The sequence below is a fragment of the Bradysia coprophila genome, unplaced genomic scaffold (assembly GCF_014529535.1).
Source record: "Bradysia coprophila strain Holo2 unplaced genomic scaffold, BU_Bcop_v1 contig_232, whole genome shotgun sequence".
Classification (NCBI taxonomy): domain Eukaryota; kingdom Metazoa; phylum Arthropoda; class Insecta; order Diptera; family Sciaridae; genus Bradysia; species Bradysia coprophila.
The window spans coordinates 16,291,299-16,313,977 of NW_023503493.1; the positions used below are offsets into that span (position 1 = coordinate 16,291,299).

General features: G+C 35.2%; 4 protein-coding genes across 9 annotated transcripts; 2 read left to right on the forward strand and 2 right to left on the reverse strand.

The window, feature by feature from the left end:
• The first annotated feature begins 113 nt into the window (after positions 1-113).
• LOC119076989 (zinc finger protein 286A-like) lies at positions 114-6,019 on the forward strand. Of its 2 annotated transcripts, none has more exons than XM_037184094.1 (5): positions 114-241; positions 4,414-4,558; positions 4,621-4,992; positions 5,051-5,104; positions 5,752-6,019. In XM_037184094.1, the coding sequence occupies exons 1-5, from the start codon at positions 202-204 to the stop codon at positions 5,912-5,914; spliced, it is 774 nt and encodes a 257-aa protein (XP_037039989.1). In that variant the 5' UTR covers positions 114-201; the 3' UTR covers positions 5,915-6,019. The 2 variants fall into 2 exon arrangements, with proteins under 2 accessions (XP_037039989.1, XP_037039990.1); XM_037184095.1 differs by lacking the exon at positions 114-241 and adding an exon at positions 4,031-4,282.
• A 134-nt stretch (positions 6,020-6,153) lies between these two features.
• Positions 6,154-9,463, forward strand: LOC119076982 (probable serine hydrolase). 3 transcript variants are annotated; one of them, XM_037184085.1, is made up of 4 exons: positions 6,154-6,446; positions 6,527-6,631; positions 8,383-8,448; positions 8,516-9,378. In XM_037184085.1, the coding sequence occupies exons 1-4, from the start codon at positions 6,416-6,418 to the stop codon at positions 9,319-9,321; spliced, it is 1,008 nt and encodes a 335-aa protein (XP_037039980.1). In that variant the 5' UTR covers positions 6,154-6,415; the 3' UTR covers positions 9,322-9,378. The 3 variants fall into 3 exon arrangements, with proteins under 3 accessions (XP_037039980.1, XP_037039981.1, XP_037039982.1); XM_037184086.1 differs by having other exon boundaries at positions 6,539-6,631; XM_037184087.1 differs by having other exon boundaries at positions 6,155-6,446; positions 6,566-6,631; positions 8,516-9,463.
• A 2,362-nt stretch (positions 9,464-11,825) lies between these two features.
• Positions 11,826-15,333, reverse strand: LOC119076994 (putative defense protein Hdd11-like). 2 transcript variants are annotated; one of them, XM_037184104.1, is made up of 3 exons: positions 15,197-15,333; positions 13,284-13,614; positions 11,826-12,171 (listed from the first exon to the last, which is right to left on the reverse strand). In XM_037184104.1, exons 2-3 carry the CDS (start codon positions 13,611-13,613, stop codon positions 12,004-12,006), a joined length of 498 nt encoding a protein of 165 aa, XP_037039999.1. In that variant the 5' UTR covers position 13,614; positions 15,197-15,333; the 3' UTR covers positions 11,826-12,003. The 2 variants fall into 2 exon arrangements, with proteins under 2 accessions (XP_037039999.1, XP_037039998.1); XM_037184103.1 differs by having other exon boundaries at positions 15,177-15,330.
• Positions 13,178-21,049, reverse strand: LOC119076993 (putative defense protein Hdd11-like). 2 transcript variants are annotated; one of them, XM_037184102.1, is made up of 3 exons: positions 20,898-21,049; positions 19,125-19,477; positions 13,178-13,248 (listed from the first exon to the last, which is right to left on the reverse strand). In XM_037184102.1, exons 2-3 carry the CDS (start codon positions 19,474-19,476, stop codon positions 13,193-13,195), a joined length of 408 nt encoding a protein of 135 aa, XP_037039997.1. In that variant the 5' UTR covers position 19,477; positions 20,898-21,049; the 3' UTR covers positions 13,178-13,192. The 2 variants fall into 2 exon arrangements, with proteins under 2 accessions (XP_037039997.1, XP_037039996.1); XM_037184101.1 differs by lacking the exon at positions 13,178-13,248 and adding an exon at positions 16,097-16,349 and having other exon boundaries at positions 19,147-19,477; positions 20,898-21,048.
• Between the last annotated feature and the right edge of the window lie 1,630 nt (positions 21,050-22,679).

Genomic DNA, 22,679 nt, shown 5'->3' on the forward strand with positions numbered 1-22,679 from the left:
TCTCTTTTCGTATTTTCTCTCGCACAGCCTAAGTAAAATCAATTGTCTCACCGAATACTCTCTTTAATATCAATCTACTATACACCGGGCTTTGTCGTCACTTTATGATTATGATTGTGTGGTTTGCTGGATTCAAATTTTTGTTTTGCATTGTTTTTAGTTGAGCGAATCACGCAGTTTTTTTGTAATTCAAATAAAGCTATGTATACACAACGTGTCTTGATTAAGATTAACTCGTTAGGTATGTGTGATAAAACGTAGGTGGAAGCACCGACATAGTATTTTTTTGTTGAACATCACTAGTCTCTCTATGACATAGAGTCTTTGTGTTGCACATATCAGTGTCAAGAATACTACCTGAGTAAATCCGCCCAACATCTACACGTTGAGCGATGAATTTGTCAAAAGCTCTATCACCAACAGCACACACTCTACCCTTAGTGCGTCCGCTGAGCCTGGGAAATACACTAAAAAGGGTAAAGGCAAAATAGATTTTATGATCTTTATGGAACGCTGATCCAAAGTCAACCCCGACACCTCATTTGTTCCTTCGAGAGTGGCCGTTATGTCACTTTAGCTTCACTGAGTTTTCATGCCAGTGGTATAAGCGATAAAATATTCTTAAATATTTTTTAGATTATTTTGTGCTGCTTTGAAATCAAATTATTCAAAATTCCAGAAAACTTTGTTCGGGCAATCTGTGGAAATTCAAAATCCTATACTTTAATCTTTATAAAAATTTAAATCGGTCAAAAACTTCAACATATATTCCGCCTAGAGTACATCTTTTCATATGGTATTTCAAAAGTGTAACAAAATTGTCACTTTTATTCATTTATTTTGTTTTCAAATGACTGGTAGAATAAGTAGATCCTGCTAATCTTTCTTTATATTCGAGTAAGGTTTAGGTACCCAGAATAATTTTTTCTTAAACTGTATTTAATCACCTGTGCAACAATACTACACACGACATTTTGGACAATGCTGAGATGTGTATGAAGCTTTAAAAAAAAAAATTGAAACACACTGATCCACGATACGAGATTCGTGTCACGTGACGTCAAAAAATCTGACAGCTTCATCAGGTGAATTTTTATTTATGAAAAAATGGGCGGTACTGCATATCTAATAAAATGGCGATCGATACTATCTCCCCATGATCTTAACAAAAAGTCGTGGAAAGTCGTTTTACAGTAAATCATGTTGAATTTGTTGAATCATGGTGAAGCCAAGGTCAATAAAAGTACGAAAATGGAACTTTAAATTTTTATCCCGATGAGGGTCGAAACATGAAAATTACGGGATTTGTCGATCATAATTAATTAAATCGAATAAGATAACTCAGGGCTGCAAACGGACCCACCACTTTATCACTGCGAAGATAATCATAACTATATATATGCAACTCACTTCAAGCAAAAGTGCTTCGAGTGACAGCTGCCAAATAGAGTACTATTTTGTATAAAAAATGTTTTTACAGCGTCTTACGTTTGTATGGTACAATGTCCAATTTCAGTAATCTATTTAGAATCATGCTTTTGACTGAAAAACATAGGGTATTATAGGCCCGGTTCAAGTTTTTTAAAGACGGCTTTGCAAATGTATATTGGTGAAAAATATGGATCCCAACAAAAATCTCTTCGAGGAAAGTGTGACGTAGTCTTTGAAGTACAATTTCTAAAATGAATGATATCGTTAGAGTTGACGCTTTCAACTTCGTTACGCAAAAATTAAATTGTACACCCAACTAGTTCAAACAAGCTGGCTAGAGCTCGGAACAGATCAGATTGATCTGAATTATTTTCAGATTGATCTGAAAATTTTCAGATCAAATCTGATCTGAATCTGAAAATCACTAATCTGAAAATTTCAGATCAGATTCGATCTGAATCTGAGTTGATCTGAAATCTGAAACTTTTTTTCAGATAACTGAAAGCCATCTGAATTGTGTTGATACTTTTTCTACAAATAAAAATCCTCAAAAACTTCATCGAAACAAGACACTAATATCACAAAATATTATTGAAATTCCTAGTCGGGTTTGCATTAAGAATTATATTTATTTGCCACACTTCCGCTAACTACGAGTATTACCATTATTTCAAATCCCTCTAAAATCACTATTATTTAAAAAGTTACTGCATTTGATGATTCTCGTCCGTACGACATGTGTGCTCACACGGTGAGCTTGAATGAGATCTAAATAAAAAGTTGATGCACACGAAATGTTTCGACGGATAATTGTTTGTGAGTTCATAAGAAAATGATTTTGTTCTTTCACTTCATAAATTTAACGGTAAATTTTTATAATACTGGACAAACATAAGTTTCCTCCATACATTTTCAAGGAGCGTCAGAAAATGAAAATGACGAGGAACTAATGTTCTAAGCAAAAACTTGTTGCACTGTATGCCTCAAAACTTTTTGGTTTTTTTATATTCCTGACTTAGTGCACATTTTTTAAGCAATTTGGTGTCTGATACTAACGATCAAAAAAAAATGTTTTGAGGCATACCGTGGAACAATTTTTTGCTTAAAATAATGTTCCTCGTCGATGAAAAATAATAACCAAACGGTACGCAACAATTTTTTTTTTAATTTTCTAGCGCTCTTTGAAAATGTATGGAGAAAACTTATTTTTGCGAAATATTTTACCATTAAAATTTATGAAGTGCCAGAACAAAAAAGTTTTTTTTATGCCAAATACTGCGAAAGTTTGTATTTTCGGTCCTCAAATGGTGACCGAAAGTAAAAAAATTCAGGCCTTGGGCCGAAAGTAAATGTCACTGTCATCATTTTACTTTCGCCCCGTGGGCTTGCGTCTTTGCGGGCCGAAAGTAAATGTCACTGTCATCATTTTACTTTCGGTCCTCATATGTCTCGAAAACACATGTTCACTTGATTGAAAGTACGCATTGAGTGTAGTGTTGTGTTGACGATAGCCAAATGTTTTGTGAGCAAGTGAATGTATGTTTACAGTAATTTCATTTGTTAAATTGTTTTTATTTTTATACCAGGGCGCTGCCGCCCCCTGGACCCCCGCGCTTTTCGGCATTTCGGTGTTTCTACAGCAAATTTTGTTGATAACTCAACAGTTTAATTAAAATTATGTTTTGTTTCGGACCGAAAATACAAATCTTCCGCATTATTTGGCATAAAAAATAGTATGCATCACTCGGGGCAAAAGTAAAAAAATTCAAATCGTGTGATTGCCGCCCTTGCCTGCGGCGCGGGCTGCAAACTTCACACGTTTGAATTTTTTTACTTTCGCCCCTTGTTATGCAAAATACTATTTATGAACTCGCAAACAATTATCAGTCGAAACATTTCGTGAAAACGAGAGCCCATGTAGATTGACGAAAATAATTCAGGAAATTCCCTAAAAATCATACTCCTGAATTCGCTTTTATTTAGCTAGGAACATTTTATAACTTTTTGTCTAAAACATTGCGAAATACAAATAAAGTGTACAGACAAGAAATAAAGTTACTTCGAATTTCTTAACTCTGAATCCGGTGATATTCAATCAGTAAAATTAACTCAGAACACGTTTTAATGATCAAATCTGAAATCGATCTGAAAAAAAAATCTGATCTGATCTGAATCTGAAAAAAGACTATCTGAAATTTTCAGATCAGATCAGATCAAATTGAAATCAATCTGAACTGAATCTGAAAATTTCAGATTGTCTTTTTTCAGATTCAGATCAGATAAAAGTGATCTGTTCCGATCTTTAAAGCTGGCTTAGTTTTTCTCATCATCTGTCAAATAATTTTTACCAAAAAAAAAAATTTGACTGGAAACAACCAAAATTTTACCAAAAAAATCTGCGTCGCAAAGTGGCAGATGTTAGGGAACAGACCAGCAAGAAAATTTATCTCGCATGTGGCGGTGATAAAGTCCAAAGAGCAGAAATACATAGTTGACGCGTCTCAAAAAAAAATCTTCGTTCTTTTTTTGGAGGGTTAGACTGCGTCAAGTCCTCCGCTATCGCTCCGGACATGATTGGCTTGCTTTGATCGTTTTATTTAAGTAAAATTGAAATAACACTAAACGAAAGCGTAGTTGCCATATTCATCAAACGGGTGTGTTTTGTTTCAGTTTGCGTAGAGCGCTTGAATTAAGATATTGAATTGATCAGATACATTTTTGCGTATCCTAAAACAATTTTTGCGTATTCTAAAACTATTTGTGCGCTGTGATTCAATGCCTAGAAGTTTATTGTCGTCTCGCTATCGCCATTGTAATTTTGCCCGTCTGAAAGCAAAAACTAAAATGTCCCGTATGTGACTCTTACGTTTTGAATAGATTTAAGAAAAATTACGAAAACGGGCGGTCATCAATTGATTTCTGTCTTTTTTTTATTTTTCACTGATTTTAAATCTAATTCGAAATTCAATGTTTACTTTACAGTTTCCAATGCAAAACCTTCAAAGCGTTCCAGAATATGGGATCCGTTAAAACGCGAAATAAACACACGAAGCATGATGAAAAATGCAGTAGGTCTCAAAGGTCGCCTCCATTCTCATCAACTGTCGCTGATTCAATCTGAAAATTGGTAAAATGAAAAATCTGTTAAAAAAGCATACTACAGTCAACCAACTGTGTAACAACCTTTAGGCTAACGAGTGATCTTCTACCTTTCACTGTACGGTATGAGCTAGAACAGCGGCACAATATCGAACTCATGGCCCATTACGGAGATGATAAGTCCGAAGTCACCATTTACTACGACGATGATGATTCCGACGTGGAAAATGAATACTTTGATCCGAAACCTCGCCGCATAGACTTTGATCACATGGAAATTGTGAATCAAAATGTCGATGGTGGTTATGTCAGCGAAGAAAATGTGTCGAAGCCAAAGAAGAAGAAGACGAAGAAGGACAAGCTTTCAGGTGACGAAGAAGACAAAAATTTGGTCTGTGACATTTGCAAGAAGATTTTCGATAAGCGGTGGACTTTAAACAGTCACATGCTTGTACATTCTGGGTGTGTGATGATTTTTATTAGCCGAAGTGCAGCCATTTTAATAGAACTTTGTTTTTAGTGATAAACCATATCGTTGCACTTATAAGACATGCACCAAGCAATATGCAGACAGGTAAATTGACCGCGAAATTTTTACTTTGTGTCAAATTAGACCTAGCTCAGCTACTGATAGTCGCGTCTTTAGCGAACAACCGGGTACTGTAGGTTCTCGTTTTCAGTACTTCAAAAAATTCATTTAACAGTAGCAATTATATTCTTATTCTAGAGCTGGACTATGTCATTATGCAATCCCAGATTATAACTTAACCACTCCTCACCATGCATTTCACTTTATTTTAATTCTGTAGTCAAGTTGTCCACCAATTTAACAAAGAAGGAAGCAACTGATGCTCGTTACCATTGAGCTAACGTGGACATCTTCTTTTCAAATGTCCTCGGTAGCTCAATGGTTAGATCATCAGCACGGCAAGTTGAAGATTGTGCGTTCGGTCCCCACCCGTGAACCAAATTTTTCTTTTCAAATTCAAGGTCATTCCAATACGGTTTACGATTTCTGCTAATTATTGTACAAGTTCTAGTTACTTTAACTAACCATTAGTCAAAAACAAGAAGCCACTGCCCGCCTTTTTTTAAAATAGTTTCTAGGTTCTCAATTTCTACTTATAAATGAAACATACAGTACAGCACAGTACATACAGTACAAGAGTGAATACTCAAATTTACTGTTAAAAATAAAAAAATTTCTTCAATTTTGTTCAGATCAAACCTACGTGCTCATCAGCGTTCAAAAATGCATCACTCGTGGAAAATTTTCTGTAATCAATGTACGAAGCCATTTAGCGAACAACGTTACATGAACCTGCACAGCCTGTCCGCTTGTCGCAAATATTTGGCTAGCATCAGCAAGAAAGGCCCTGCCTAAAATTTGAATTTCCAACCAAAAATGAGTTTTCTATTTCCTTGTGAAAATAACACAATTTATATGTCGTTTCGATGTGAAATAAATGTTCATTTATGTTGTTACTCAGCCGAGTAATTTTTTCCATGGATTTGCTCCCGATCTCTCTCTTTGGCTGAAAAAAACTCTCTTTTTACCAATACTCTCGCAAGTCTCTGTGTAAACAGAAAGTTCTTACATCACACCATCATCGTCATGACATTTTTTTTGCTTTTGACAGTCATAAAGTCGAAATTACAGTCGGCTGATGTTGTTTCTATTTGAATGAAATTCATTTATAAAAATCAACTGATAAAATGGGAAACGAACATATTTGAACTGTACATCGGCAGTACAGGTCGCTTATCTTGTAAATCGATTGGTATTTAGGCTAACTGGGAATATTTGGAGAACTGTTCTGGCGAAAAACTAAATTGATTTGTCAAGTTGTGATAATAAATAGTTAAATAAGTGATAATAGAAATAATGGCATCAACAGTAGTAAATGGTTTCACAAGTAAGTTTTTTCGCTCAACACTTTTTCTGTTTCAATAACACGTAATCGCACCATTCAATCTGATACAGAAAATGAATCAGCTATTTTTTCACTGAAACATAAATTGCTTCCTGTTTCAGATGAAGTCGAATCAAATGAATTATGGGAAGAAGTCCAAATTCCAGTACCGTGGGGTTTCGTAGCAGGTAATATTGGGTACCGCTTTCAGTTTTTTCACCTTTAGAAAAAACAAAAAAAAAACAAAAAAACAAAAACTGTCTGCAAAACGGTTGATGAATTAGCATTTCCATTACAATGTAGTGCAAAGGTCAACATTTCACAATTATGCTTCTTTCTATATATTTCGAATTTCGTAGGTAACGTTTTTTTGATTGCATCGTTGTAGTGGTAATTCGTCGTAAATGTTCAGTGTTAATCAATATTATAAGTTTTTCTAGTTTTTTTTTCCTCCTTGGCAGTGAACTAGTTTGTGTGTATCTGGATGTTTTGCGCCATATCCAATTAGCTTAGTACGTCGTTTGAATTATCACCGGCCTGAGGGCGGATTGTAAGCTCTTCTGAAACCGACAACTACGTAAACTATACGCGGAGCAGGTTTACTAACCGACAAAAAAAAAATGAAGGGTCGGCCTGGTGTATATCCCATCACGGCTGTCACATATCGTAGTAAATCGAAATTGGTGTCAAAATGGTGTGTACATTACGTCCTTTCCTTGTTCGGAACATTTTATTTTGTCAAGTGTGGCGTTTGTAGCTCATTTGTTCCATTCTTCTTTTCCAACTCCTTCATTTTGTGACATCAATTGCTACGATGAGTGAACCTCGTTAAGGCCCCACTTTTTTATTATTTAAAATAGCTGTCCTGACATCACTAGTAGGACATGCAGAGAGGCCACCATCGGCAATGAAAGTAAATAGATAGGTATGGCCAAACGTTCAAATTTGTTCTAGCCGGAGCACATACGGATTTGCATGGCGCCACCTCAAACGAACTCATTTCTAGTGCAAATTTCCACTAGAAATGAGTTCGTTTGAGGTGGCGCCATGCAAATTCGAATGTGCTCCGACTTGTATGGATTGGCCATACCTACTTATCTTCTTTCATTGACCATCGGGCCCATTGTGCGTACTATTGTTTTTTGCAGTACTATGTTGTTTCGACGAATCTTCCTGTACTACTGATGATGTAATTAGATGATACCTAACAGTGAATCCGCCCAAATACTTTCTCCTTGCGGTTATGAAAGCAGGACAGTAGCACAATTAGTGCTCAGCTGTGTCCTTAGGATCGCTGCATTGTTCGCAGCATAGCATCCGCTCGTCTGCCGATAGTGGTTAGATGATTGTTAAAGGCGAAGTGTCCCGTCATTACCCCTGTATAGTTTTTGAGTCTCGTCCTACTGTTGTATAAAGAAACTTGGACTGCTGATTTTTATGCAATTTTTGGCTTGTCTACAGTTCGGATTATCTACCCAGAACTTAATGGATTTGATTCATCATTTCCTTTAATTTCAGACTGTCCTGGCGCTTCAAGTCGGTGAACAGTCGTTGAGTAATTGAAGCTTTCAAACTGTAGGCTAGGTGATATTATGGAGCCGAATTGACGTGGGACACTGGTCTATATGTGTAATAACACTTCATTCCAAAAGAGAAAATCTATTTTTTCTAAGACTTCAAAACACTCTTTGCAAGCTGTTGGGTTTGCCTTTGATTTTCAACATCATCACTTACTCGCTTAAGGTGCATGTTGTATGTGATAGACATGTACAACTGTTTTCCTTGGCTCAGCAAAATATTCAAAGGAAATTTTTAGAAATTCGATTTAAGTTACCACTTTGACCACTACCTTAATCGGCATTTTCATTTGACCTTTGCACAAAATCAATCGATCATAAAGTTCAAATCGAAAACTGTTTACTCAAAATCAATTTAACAGGCAAATGGTGGGGTTCTCGAAGTAAACAACCAGTATTAGCGTTACATGGTTGGCAGGATAATGCAGGTGATACGACTATTTGTTGTCCATCAATTCAGATTTTTTTAAAAATTGTCTTTCGAACCCATTTCAGGAACATTCGATAAATTGTGTCCACTGCTGTCTCCGAATCTATCAATTCTTTGCATAGACCTGCCCGGCCATGGTAAATCGTCACATTATCCGAAAGGCATGCACTACTACCTTTTCTGGGATGGAATATCGTTAATTCGTCGCATTGTCAAACACTTTGGCTGGCAAAAGATAAAATTGTTGGGTCATTCGTTGGGAGGTGCATTGAGTTTCATGTATTCGGCTTCATTTCCGGATGATGTTGATCGATTTATCAGTATTGACATAGCCGGGCCTACAGTCCGAGATCATCGAAAATCGGCTGCAAACACCGGTGACAGCATCGATAAGTTTCTGAAATATGAAAATCTGCCGATTAGCAAAATGCCGTGCTACGAATATGAAGAAATGATAGACATTGTGGTGGACGCCTATGCGGGTTCCGTCGATCGTGATGGTGCTAAAACATTGATGATTCGCGGCATGGGCTCAGCACCGAAATCGATCAATGAAAAAGGATTCCATTTTGTGAGAGATTTGCGTCTTAAAGTGTCGGCGTTGGGAATGTTTTCGATGGACCAAGTGCTTAGTTATGCCGAACAAATTAAATGCGACGTCTTGAATATTAGAGCTGTACCTGGCATGGTGTTCGATAACGTGGAAGTGTATCCGAAAATTTTGGAACACACCAGAAAGAATGCAAAGAGTTTGCGGTATGAGGAAGTATCTGGTACACATCACATACATCTGAACACGCCGGACCGCATTTGCAAACTAGTTGATGAGTTTCTGTTGGCTGGACAAGTGTCCGCAAGCAGTAAACCTTAAATGGGTTGTGGGAAATTGTAGGAATATTGAGCACCGATTATACGTACTATTGCCGCACACATACACACACCAATTGACAAAATTAATTGCAAAGAGTTCCGTTGAATAAAAAATTAATTTATTTTCTGAAAATAAATGTGTTTTGAGAAAAGGTCCTACCTAAAACGTCACCGTCAAAAAGTGGAGAGAGTTTCAAAAATCGAAGTTTTTTTATTTTCAAAAAATACATCTCAGAACTGGTTGACGGCGCGGCGGTCAAATTGAGCCTGACTTGAAAATTCAGCTTCAAATCAGGTAATTTTTAAGGTCAAATTTTAGGTCACCTGAAATTTTCATACGAAGTCAGTTTTCGGGTTGTTTTCGGTTAATTTCAGGTTGACCTGTTCCGAGTTTTACCAAAAGATACGATGGGATGAAATAACGAATTCCCATTTTCAGTGATTACAATACAAATAATGTTAAAATCATTCCATATGCGTCATCCCACGACAGAGTAAAGTTTGTTTTACTCTGCCGTGGTCGTGGTCATCGACATTAATTTACAAATTCCAACGTAAATGTCTGACCGCCGGAAATGCAAGGTGTAATGACTTCCTTCAAGCAGACAGTCTGGTGTTTTTTGATTAGTCGTCTTTTGCGTTAAATAGTTTTGACCTACAACAACCAATGAAGGACGTTCTTCAAGGACGTTTGAAATGCCATCAATGTTAACAAATGCACGTTAACAAAAAATCATACAAATGGATGAATGAACGAAACATTTAACGAAACTTAAGTGACGTTACGTCTGAAATTATTGTAACTTGAAGATGGTCTATTATAATCTTACAACAATATCTGACGGAGGAGTCCCATTCATCAACATTTAGATTTTTTTTGGATCGATGGACGAATTGGGACGAATGTATTTAGCGAATATATACGTTCAAACCCAACGTTCTTTTTGCGTAAATTTCTGACTTCTATTTCTAGGTTCGCAATGACATACTTTCCATAGTCTAATGAACAATTCGTTGGTTCGGAATTTCAATGAAAGTACAAACCAGGTATGGTCTGTCCATACAAACCGGAGGAAATAACGATTTCAAGTAAACAAATTCACATTTCAATGAAAATCATTGAGTTTGTTTATATGAAATCGCTATTTCCTCCTCTCCATACAAATTTTGACATTAGTCAATACCTGTAGATCATCTTCAAGACCGTTTGAAATGCCATCCACGTCAATAAATGCCATCCACGTTCAAAAAATCTCATACAAATGAATGAATGAACGAAACATTTAACGAAACTTAAGTGAGGTTACGTCAAGAAAGTATCTTGAAGATGATCTATACTTTCATTGCTGAATTTGACCTGTTCAGTGGCAGAAATTGTGGCCTCCAAATTGGACATTTGTCAAATGAGTGTTCGTGCTAGGAGCAGTGCGTTGGCTATACACTTCTAATTTACATTTAATAGATCAGTTCTGACAAATTGAACAGAGATTAAGGAAATATTTTTCGAATTATAGATCATCTTCAAGATACGATACTTTCAGACGTAACCTCACTTAAGTTTCGTTAAATGTTTCGTTCATTCATTCATTTGTATGAGTTTTTTTTAACGTGGATGGCATTTCAAACGGCCTTGAAGATGATCTATTCGTTCGTCAAGCGAGTGGGTTAAGTATAGTTTCCACTTAAAAAGAGCACTCCGTTTAGCCTCCGTTTACATGACAGTTGTAAAATAGAACAAAGGAACTGTCACGTAAACGGAGTAAAAAATTGAAATAAATTCAATTTCCACTCCGTTTGCGTGACAGTTCTTTTGTTCTATTTTACAACTGTCATGTAAACGGAGGCTAAACGGAGTGCTCTTTTTAAGTGGAAACTATACTTTAGATTTATTATTTTTACAAGTTGGCACACGGACATCGGTACATTATACCATCTGAAAACCTGTGCTACCAGCAACGAAATAAACTCATACTAAACGAGTTAACCTTAATCTATAAACATAGAATTGATGTTAAAGTGGGTGGAGGCCAATGTTTGTTTGTAAAAAAATAGTTCGTTTAGTAAGGACAAATGATCGAAATGGTATTTGTCCCACTATGCAGTGTTAAAAGAGAGAAAAATGACCAGTTGCTTAACTGGTTTCGATGGATGATACGTCAAAAATTGTATGTAAAGGTCCAGTCAACTAGGAACCACGGCAGAGTAAAAGTAACCCAGGCAGGAGCACTTGTTTGACTAGGGACCTGAATAATCTAGTAGCCCTATGTTTTTTGCGAATTAAATTTTTCAACTTATGTCAGTGTTCATTTGAGTTCATTTTCATACAGTGTATTAGGTCCCCCATTTGACGTTTCAATAATGAACCGCTCCTGCCAGGTTTACTTTTACTCTGCCGTGCTAGGAACAAACCAGTTAATTTAACTGAGCTTGATGGGTGAACACTCTTTTTGACATTCTCTTTTAACACAATATTGACATGATTTATGTGATTTGTAATTACTTATAATGAGTGTTTCAATAATTTATTTTCTAAAATCGTCAAACGGAAAGAAGTTTACATGATGTACATAAAAACTTAATATAATTAACAAAGAAAAGACAACCATTTGGTCGGAATGAAAAGAGATTCCCAAGTTTAAAATAATGTTAAACCAATATGGAATGTTTATCAGTTGTGACGTCACTAAAATACTGAAAGATAATCCGATACGACTCCGACCCAAAATACACCACCATTTAATGCAATCGTTGCTCGGAAGTGTACTTTTGCTGACAATTGTGCTGGTGCTTGCCATGTGAATGTTAGGCTGTCAACGCCGTCACCATTGATTCTTTTATGCGTGATAGCATTCTGTAAGAAATAATAGAAGACAAATGTAAAGAGACGTTGCAACGAACTGACTTACCTAGTCAGATATGCCTTACACGACTTTTAATGTCATTATTTGTACATTTTATTCGGAAATAAAGTCGAAATTTTTCGTCGAAAACTATTGGTCGGGTAAACTTACTCATTTACACTGTCCGAATCGAGTCCTCGATCCTAAACTTGCTAGTTCTATTTCAAAGATAGATTATTCAATTATTACCTCCAGTCAATAGTAACAATTACACCTAACACATGTCAGAGAATTTTTTAAGCGATAACTTCACTCTACTACCCACTGAACTATTCCGTGCATCAGTGCGTCAGTCGTTTTAAAATAAAATAAAATGTAATATTCGATCCACCGGTGTTGAGGAATTTCGCGCCGCGTCATTCACAATAACCCACAAAGTGACATTTTCCTTATACAAAATGTGTCATTTTGTCAATTATTGTGAATGACGCGGCGCGAAATTCTTAGCAGCCGATCCACCCTAGTCTTACATGCCTTCGTGATTTACCTGCAACTCACTATTGCTTTCCCAGATTTTCGAATAATTTTTTTCGAATTGGCTACTTTCTGGTTGGGCTAAGGTTTGTAAGTATTCGAAAGGTGCGTTAGCTTTTAGTCCACTGGCGTAAGATCTATTTACGAAGTTTCTTTACAAATGTGACCACAAAATATCTCAGTAATTTAGCTATTATGTTAATTACCGAACATGGTATGGTACAATCATTACATGCAGTAATACACCATTCGAAATGCAACGAATGCATAAATTACTTTTTAATGTTCGTCTGCGGTAGATTATTTTCAATAGATGCATTTCAATCACATGTTCAGATTATTCTTTCCAAGCAACGCTGTTACAACAAAATCTATAACTGTTCTTCATAACTAGATTCACGAGAATTTAGAAAAAACCCGAAGGCCAACATTCAAACGACTAATTTCAATGACAATGACTAATATTTTGTTATTTCCTTTCCTAACTATCCGAACTATTCATGATCGAGCAGAAAACCAATTCGTTTTCCCTTGCTTACAATCCGAACACAAAACTAATTCCTGAACTTCCGTTAATTACTATACTTACACCAGATCCTCTACCGCAATCCAATGTCTGACCAAAGGCGTGATTTTTATCAACCAACCATCTACCGGTTGGTGACTCTCCCACTCGAGCTTGAATCATAAATCCTTTGATTGTGTCGGATCGCTTCACGCCCTGTATCGTAATGTCGACCTTACCACCAGATCTTATTTGACTTTGCGATAAAAACACTCGGTATGGTGCAACTGTTGACTGTGGATTGACGCCATGCTGTGGAACCATATCGAAGCATGCGTCGTCGGGAGCCCCGGAACTGTATGCGTTTGTGGCAACAACAGCCATTAGGCAAATTAAAATCACTTTAGCATTCATTCTGAAATGAAAGGACACGAGTCAGTTTTCCTGGGTTCATGGATTCAGTTCAGTGATGTTCATTATAAAGGCTGTAAACTTCCCCAAAGTTTACAGCCTTGGTTAATTATGAGTTTGCTTTAGTTTTCCGTTAAATATGGATTACTTTATGTATAGTAGCGCCAGACCAATACCCTCTCTTATTGGTCAGACCCGAGAAAAAAAGTGTTTCTACTTACCACTAATTAGAATGAAGCAGAATTCAGTTGGGTCTTATCTTATGTTGAAAATTACAATTTTAAAATGTCAATCTAGACTTCTCATTGGTCAATAGACGAACCAGTTGAGAAGGGTCAGAAAGTTGGCCAAATTTTCATTTGTTTGTTTTACATTTTTCGAAAAGAATTCTGCTAAAAAGATATTTATTATCGTAAATATTTACAGTACGAAACGCACAAATGTAGACTATACTTTAGCTCAATTGCTCAATTTTGAAACAAAAATTTTATGAAACATCTTAACGAATTTCATTGAATTTATTAAACCGAAAACCAGTTTAGTTTTTACTTATAATTCAATTTGCAAAGGTGAGCATAAATTAATTAGTTTCATAAATCAATTTACAGATTATACAAACCGACAGTTCGCGCTATAATGTTCGAGTGTTTATATCAACTACTCAACTACACAAGTTCGGAATGGAAAACGAAACCGACAGAAAAGCGTTGCTTGAACAAAGAAATCATTCAAAAGGGAAATACTTATTTGTTAACCTAGAGAAGAAAAAAAAGTTGGAAATTTCATTTTGAGGGTGTTGTAGCGAGGGCCACAAGTCACTCGAAAAAAAGTTTCAGCTGAGGTGAGAAAATGACGATTTTCTCGTGTCCGTTGTTAAAATTTTATTTTATCAATGACGCTGCAAAAAGTATCGAGGACCTAACTGGGGAGAGTCGTTCGAGAGAATTGCAGGATGGGTTATAGGTTACATTTTCTGATGATGGAAAAGCTCTGAACGAAATATTAAATTTGTAACAAATCGAAAACAAATAAACTTCCATGCATCAAGTACTGATAGTGCAAGAAGTATGGCGACACTAATAAATTTATTGTATTTATACAATTTCATGTTTTGTATCTGGCATTGCTACCTACATATTAAAGTAGCTTTATGGTCAATTTATTTTGCTAACGAAATTGTCGGAACGGTTTTGTAGATAAATTATATTTTTAGAGTGCTGAACATTACTGAAATTAAGTAACTCATTTTTAAATGGCTCATGATTATACTAAATTATGCCGAATTCCTTGAAATAAAGTTTACTGAATCAAGGGCACATGAGCAGTGTTCTGATATTTTGTCACAAAAATCTTATTGTAGATGCACTTTTGTTCTACTTTCACGTTGTTTTTTCAATTTTAATTTCAATATATTCACAAACAGTCGCTAATGTTGGCGGTAATAAGTTTCACTTAATTGCTTCGCTAACACACCAAACAAAAGCATCTTCATTTCACCTCACAGTGATATGTTTCGACTTTAATCTCACAAAATTTCACAATTTTTACGCAAAAAACGTATTTTACCTGTTCAAAGTTTGATCCACCTTCGAAACAACTGTTCTTGCTACAAAAGCGTGTGTCTAACGTGGTGACTTCTATTGCGACGAATACACAAAATCTAAAATTGATGCGAACTGGACAGTGGACATGGATAGTGATCACAATGCAGTGTGTGTTACTACCACATATCCATATAATGATGTGCGATGTGTGTATTGTATTATCTAGTTATCTATTACAGACGTGATACAGACGAGACTGTATGTTAATGACGTTAAGCCAAAACTGTAGTCTTTCTTTGTTAATTCGATTATATTTGTGCATTATTTAGCTTCGAATTAAGTGTTTACAGGGCAGACTAGAACTGGAACATCGAATCATGAAACAAGCTTTAACTGTTGAAACGGAAAAATCATTTTTCGTGTAAGAGCAATCAGCTTTAACTGTTGAAACGGAAATAGTACATTTCGTACCTAGGACTAAAAGTCTTTTTTAGCGTGTGAGAAGTTTCCAGACAGAGCCGAAGGTGAAGCCGAAGGCGTCACGGATGCAACATAACAAATCTCTGAGGATTTGCATTACCTTCAGTAATGAGCCGTGATGTAAAAAGTTCATTTTACTTCTTCATTTTTGAGTAAACATTTTGACGATTACAAACAATTTATTTTGACAGATTTTTTCAATAATTTATTCGTCAAACGGAAAGAAATTTACATGATGAACTTAAAAATTGAATAATTTCAACGCACTTCAAGCATGAGTGGTACCCTAAATAGAGTACTGAAACTGGACAGTGTATCATACAAACGTAAAACACTGTAAACACATTTTCATGTAAAATGAAGTACTTTCTGCAGCTGACCACTATGATCACTCATGCTTGAAGTGCGTTGATAATTTACAAAGAAAAACCACAATGGAATGAAAAGAAGTGAACATTCACACTGTGATTTAAACAAAAAGAGCGAGGAAAGAAATTAAAAAATGTAAATTACTGCTAAGCGAATCTGGAATGTTTATCAGCTGTCACTAATCTACCGAAAGATAATCCGATACGACTCCGACCCAAAATACACCACCATTTAATGCTATTGTTGCCCGGAAGTGTACTTTTTCTGTCAATTTTTCTGGTGCTTGCCATGTGAACGTTAGTTTTTCGACTCCGTCACCATTGATTTTTTTATGCGTAATAGCATTCTGAAAGAGATTCAACAACACAAATGTTAAGAGACATTGCCAAAATGGAGAAAGTAGTAAAAATGACAAGTTATCATATAAATTGTATCAGTTATGACCAAGGTAAATATAGTGAGGAGGTAATAGATTAAGATTGGCTCACCTAGTATGTGTATATTACGTAGATGGAAGCACGGGGTTTCAGTGGGTTTCGAACATTTAGTTTTTTCATGTTGCAGATATTGCAGTGTCAAATTCTGTCCAAGATGTGACATATTTGCAAGGTATTGGCCTTTTTCACAAAGTATAATCAGCGTAACCTTCGTAAAAACAATCTTGAATCTGACAAGAGCATGTGTGCCAACGTGTAAAAAACAAATGTTCAAAACCCACTGCTGAACCGTGGCGATCCGCTTGTCAAACGGACAGTACATAAACAAATTCCATCACCTATACCATTCAGACGCGCGGCCTAGCACATAAGCTCGATGCTAATGACATCTCTTTTTTAAATGGTTGACTACGATTTACTTGTAATTCACAAATATTTTCACTATCTCACAACATATGGCCCGACTTTCTATTCCATTTTTTGCTTTCAACGAAGGGATGAGATGGCGTTTGTATCGAACTTTCGTGCCACTGCACATCTGATTCGGTTATATATGGCATTACCTCTTCACTATATTTACCTTGGTTATGACCTTATGAGTGAACTGAGCAACTTAACCTTTCGTAAACGTTAATCATATTATTAAAACCAGCACTGGACTGTTATTAAAAAAAATTATTTAAATTTTCTTGAATTTCCTTAGGTTTTTGGAATCACTGTATAAAGTCGATTTTTTTGCCAGTGATTTGTGCAACTTGCGTACTTAAAACCTTGTAAAACCCGAGGGGTGACTCACTTCTAGATTAAATGGATTTAATGGATTAAATGGAATAAAAATTGGATTAAATAGGAAAAAAGTTCATTTTACCAAATACTGTAAAAGTCTTAAAAATTGTTGATTTTGATCGAACCACGTACTACAACTCATACTACAATGTTAAAAAGCGAAAAAATCCACTTTTAGGAGTTTTTGGTGTAAAATGGATTAAATGGATTAAATAAATTTAATACCATTTTTAATAAAAAAAATTTCCTATACCTCACGAGTACTTAAACGAGCTGGGGATCTTGCAAATCTATTTTTCGCAATTAATTTACAAATTTTTCAGGTGTGTAGCCTAATTATTTCGGTAAAACTAAAAAATTTTTTTTGGATTAAATGGATTAAATGGAAGTGCGTCACCCCTCGGTAAAACCACTAAATCACCCATTTAGAAAAATGCAAATCGTCCCCTTAACTACGACTAAGACTATTTCTGAGACTATTTTTTGCTTTCGCAAAAGGAGAAAGGAACCATTCTACCAATTACAGGACCATAGTTATCCATCAAGAGTTGTGAGAGCTATTAATACTCAAGAGATGTCAATTACTATTCATCAAGAGATAGTAATCCTAAAGACTTATAAATGCTCTATAGGTATTAATTATCGACATTCTGCCTCATCAAAAGTAACTGCATTACCTCTAGAATTAAAAAAGAAAAATGGATGTGTTGGTGGCATTTTAGGAAGTGCCTTTTTTGGTCATGCCCTGAAAGTATTTATAAAGTTCTTCAAATTCTAACCATGGATGAATGACCTCATTAGAGTGCATAATGTTCTTGCAACGTATTTGAGCAACGCATCCAAAATAGGCTCAAGAACAGATTTAAAATAAGGAGCCTACTCGACGTATTAGTCAATTTTTTTTTATAAATTTAGTTTTTAAGTTGGTATAATACCACTGCGGACCCAAAATAAGCGGCTTTTGGACCGTAAAAAAATCTGTCTGTGCGTTGATTTGAGGCTAAATTTGTAAACAAGTGAACTTCCAGGTTAGAAATTTAAAAACTCAAACAATTATTAGAAGAAGATCTTAGGGTCGTTAAAGTTCGAAAACGAAAGGTATGCTAAGGACATCTACTGTTTTGTACAAGTAAAAAATTACACTTTTATGTAAGCGGTTCTAAATGGTTTCTCCGACTACTTTCATTTGACATTTGAAATAGCATACGAAATGTGAGAAATTAGAGGAAGAGCAGTAAAGGTTTTGCAATTGAGTAAGCAATCTTTTTGAAGAACCTTTCACTGGGTCAGCTCTAGGGCGTTCGGACAAAATAACTCCGGACGAAATAATGTCCAATGGACAAAATAAAAGCCCCGAAGATTCGTAATCTACGTTCATAAAGAACATGTTTTTAAGGCTAATTTTTAATTAGAACGCAAAATATCCCAGTAATCTAGTTTTTTGTTCACGGACGTTAGGTTTATAGATGTTTTTTTTTTTCAAATGGGACCGTAAAATATCTAGTTAATTTAGCTATTATGGTAATTAAAGGCATGGTCATTACAATAATACACCATTCAAAATGTAACGTATGCATAAATTACCTTTTAATTTACGACTGTGTTACATTAAAAACATTATTTTCAAGAGATGTATTTCAATCACAGGTATAGATTATTCTTTCTAGTAAATGCTGCCACGACATAATCTATCATCGTAATTCAATGTTCTTTACATCGAGATTCTACTTTTATTCACGAGAATTTCAAAGAAAGAAAAAACCCGAAGGTCAACCAACATACGTCTGATTATAATAACAGTGACTGATATTTTGTCATCCGAACTATCAATGATGCTCAAGAAGAAAATCGATTCGCTTTCCCTTGCTTAAAATCTGAACACAAAATAACTCCAGAACTTCCATTGATTACTGTACTTACACCAGATCCTTTTCCACAATCCAATGTTTGACCATAGGAATGATTTTTATCAACCAACCATCTACCAACTGGTGATTCTCCCACTCGAGCTTGAACCATAAATCCTTTGATTGTGTCGGATCGCTTCATGCCCTGTATCGTAACGTCAACCTTATCCCCAGTTCTAATTTTATTTTTCGATAAGGACACTGTGTATGGTGCAACTGTTGATTGTGGATCGACGTGATGCTGTGGTATCATGTCGAAGCATGCTCCTTCGGGAGCCCCGGAACTGTATGCGTTTGTGGCCACAACAGCCATTAGGCAAAGTAAAATCACTTTAGCATTCATTCTGAAACGAAAGGGAACCGGTTAGATTTGATTCATGGTACTGCTACTCGAAAATGTCGTTTAAATCAGGACATATAGAGATATATCTTATGTACAGATGCTAAACACCTTCATCTACAATTCAAATTTATACAGTAACGCTGCGGTAGTTCGGACGAACAGTGTAATCAGGAAATCATAGCTAATGAATAATCATTTAATGTAATGTAATTATTGACGCATTATTGAGCAATATGTTAACGGATTCAATTTTGAAACAAACATTTTATGAAACATCTTAACGAATTTCCTATTGAATTTATAAACTGAAAACCAGTTTAGTTTGTACTATTAATGCAATTCACAAAGGTGTGAACTGGTGAGCATAAATTAATTAGTTTCATAAACACAATAAGTCAATTTACAGATTATACAAAAAGCAACAGTTAGCGTTATAAGTGTCCGAGTGTTAGTTCAAGTACAACAACTTCGGATCCAAAACTAAACCGACAATTAAAACAAATAAATTTCCATACATCACATCATGCACATTTTGTACATTGTGCTTTCCGCTCTATGCGACACTCATAAAATTTTCAATTTAATGTTTTGCATCTGTAATTACTACCTACATTAGAATACAGTTTTATGGTCAATTCATTTTACTAACGAAACCGAAATTATTAGAACTGTTGTGGGTAAATTCTGAACATACAGAAATTGAGTAACTCATTTTTAGCTTGTTACAGACGTCAAGCATATTACCAGTATTATTATCGGTTTGTTTGTTTGTTTGTTTATTCCGATTAATATACAGGCCACTATCCTATTTACATATTAACCGTTCTATTACTTCCATCGGCCAAAGTATTTTTAATCTGTTTATTTCAAATCTTGTACTTCCATTTTTGTTGACATGCATTCTATAATGGGACCATATTACCCAGAGTTTGTTATTGTTTTTTTCGTCTTTATCGATAGCCGTATGAATAGCCGTATGTGACAGGCTTCTTGGCTCATAGTTGTACTTAATTCCTTGAGGTGAAATTTACGGAAGCAAGGGCACATCAGATACTGATATTTCGTCACAAAAAAACCTTATTGTAGATGCACTTTTGCTCTACTTTCGTGATGCTGTTTCGAGATGCTTCACAAATAACAGGGCCTATTATTGTAACTTTATTTATCGAATTTACCAAAAATTTACCGAATTTATGTTTCGATGAATTCAGTAAATATTCGGTAAGTTTCATTAAGTTTCGGTAAATTTCAGTAAATTCGTTAAATAAATTTACGAATAATTTGCCCTGAAATACTCGTTAATGTTGTAACAAGATTCACTTCATTACTTTTTAAACACATCAAACTAGCATCGTCATTTCACTGTGATATGTTTCCACTTTAATCTCACAAAATTTCACGCTAGAAAAGTTTTTTTTTACCTGCTTGAGCTTTGAAGTTTGATCCACCTTCAAATCGAAACTTCAATCGACGTACTGAATAATAAAATTCGTAAAACTGATTTTTAATAACGTTCTTGCTACAAAAAGCGACTGTGTAAAGTGGGGACTTTTATTGCGGTGAATTCATAAATCTAAAATTGATGTGGAGTGGACATGGGCATAGGTACAACGAGGACAATATACCTTATATATGGTGCATGTTATAGTATCTATTGCAGATGTAATAATTGATAAAGACAGGTCGAAACTGTTTGTTGATGAAGAACCAATACCATTTTTTTTATATTCACTCTTTTAAATTTTTTAGAGCTGACTTGAATAAGTCCATTGGCTTCAATCATAAAATCATTCAATTGCTTGAAAGGTGTCTACAGCCAACGCACGTCAAGCATGAGTGTTACTCTAAATGGGGTACTGAAACTTGACAGTGTGTCATATAACTATAAAACACTGTAAAACACAGTTTCATACAAAATAGTATACTATATTTGGCAGCTGTCGACTATGATCACTTTTGCTTGAAGTGCGTTGCTAGAGCTCATTTAAGATGTCGATGAAGATGAGATTTGGTTTTCGAATTTTGCAATGGGTTGTGATTTTCGCCATTTTAAGAAGAAGAAGAATGACGTTTCAGGTCATTTTTATGACTCTCAGTAAATACACAATTTATGAAACTGTTTATGTTTCAGGCATGTAGTATATGTTGAATAAATTGGTATATTGATTGAGTCTATATCTCAATTTCAATAGATCATTGAAGTGAAAAATCAAAAAGAAAATGTTGACATTGGCGCTGGCGATCAGTTTCGACGGTCAAACCATGAACTTACATCACAACCCATTCAACTCCATAACATAGGTCATACCCCCACATCAGCAGATCAACAGATTTTTTAATTGATTTGTTACATTTTCCTATCGATTAAGCAGTGCAGCTCGAGAAACCTCCAGCAAACCTTTTACAAGGAAAACCAACATTTAATCTCGAGTATACATTCCTCTTACATCGTGGACTATTGCATTGACCTTTTTTATAGCTTAACAACATCAGCACAGCCATTATTATCATAAGAGTTAAGACAAAAAAAAAATGTTTTCGAATAAATTAATTAAATATTATGCCATTTTATATGATGGGTCTTGTAAAGTATAATTGAAAAGATAATATTTGCCGGCTAACAATAATTGAATATAAGGTGTATTGTTTGAATAAATACAAACAAAAAAGTGTATAATCAAACATCTGCGCACTATACTTTTAGGAAATCTGCAAAACTTCTTGTTTTATTGAGTATGTCAAGGTGATACAAGATATAAGTTTGTTGAGCCTACAGACGTTTCGCTCGATACTGATGGATTATCGAATATATTTCTGTTGATATGAGTATGTTGGTGACATAACATCTGTTATATTATTGTATATATACGTATCTTTAATTGATATTATGCGAATGCCGTTGAAAACAGCAAAGTAGAGGTTTGCATTCGTCATTATGGTCTTTTTCAAATAAAAAATTGAAAGCAGACAGTGGACACTCTTCTTTATGTTTGAATAACAAAGTGAAGAAAATAGCCAAATATGTGCTGAGCGTTTAAGGTAAATTTTATCAATCAATCAACCGGTAAACATCGGTATTCAAGAGGGGTAAGTTGCTTGATAAAACCTTGTCACAAGTGCCAAGATATTTATGGATAATATAAGAAAATAAGTGTCGTCAATCGCACATCTGATTTCATTCATGTGGGTATATGTGGGTACAA

Coding starts and splice junctions, on each gene's coding strand:
- LOC119076989 (XM_037184095.1), top strand. CDS start 4,207: ATGCCTAGAAGTTTATTGTCGTCTCGCTATCGCCATTGTAATTTTGCC. Junction 4,283..4,413: donor AGCAAAAACTAAAATGTCCC/GTATGTGACTCT, acceptor TTTACTTTACAG/TTTCCAATGCAAAACCTTCA. Junction 4,559..4,620: donor CTGATTCAATCTGAAAATTG/GTAAAATGAAAA, acceptor AACAACCTTTAG/GCTAACGAGTGATCTTCTAC.
- LOC119076982 (XM_037184085.1), top strand. CDS start 6,416: ATGGCATCAACAGTAGTAAATGGTTTCACAA. Junction 6,447..6,526: donor AGTAGTAAATGGTTTCACAA/GTAAGTTTTTTC, acceptor AAAATGAATCAG/CTATTTTTTCACTGAAACAT. Junction 8,449..8,515: donor TGGTTGGCAGGATAATGCAG/GTGATACGACTA, acceptor AACCCATTTCAG/GAACATTCGATAAATTGTGT.
- LOC119076994 (XM_037184104.1), bottom strand. CDS start 13,613: ATGAATGCTAAAGTGATTTTAATTTGCCTAATGGCTGTTGTTGCCACA. Junction 12,172..13,283: donor ATTGCGGTAGAGGATCTGGT/GTAAGTATAGTA, acceptor TATTTCTTACAG/AATGCTATCACGCATAAAAG.
- LOC119076993 (XM_037184101.1), bottom strand. CDS start 19,476: ATGAATGCTAAAGTGATTTTACTTTGCCTAATGGCTGTTGTGGCCACA. Junction 16,350..19,146: donor ATTGTGGAAAAGGATCTGGT/GTAAGTACAGTA, acceptor AATCTCTTTCAG/AATGCTATTACGCATAAAAA.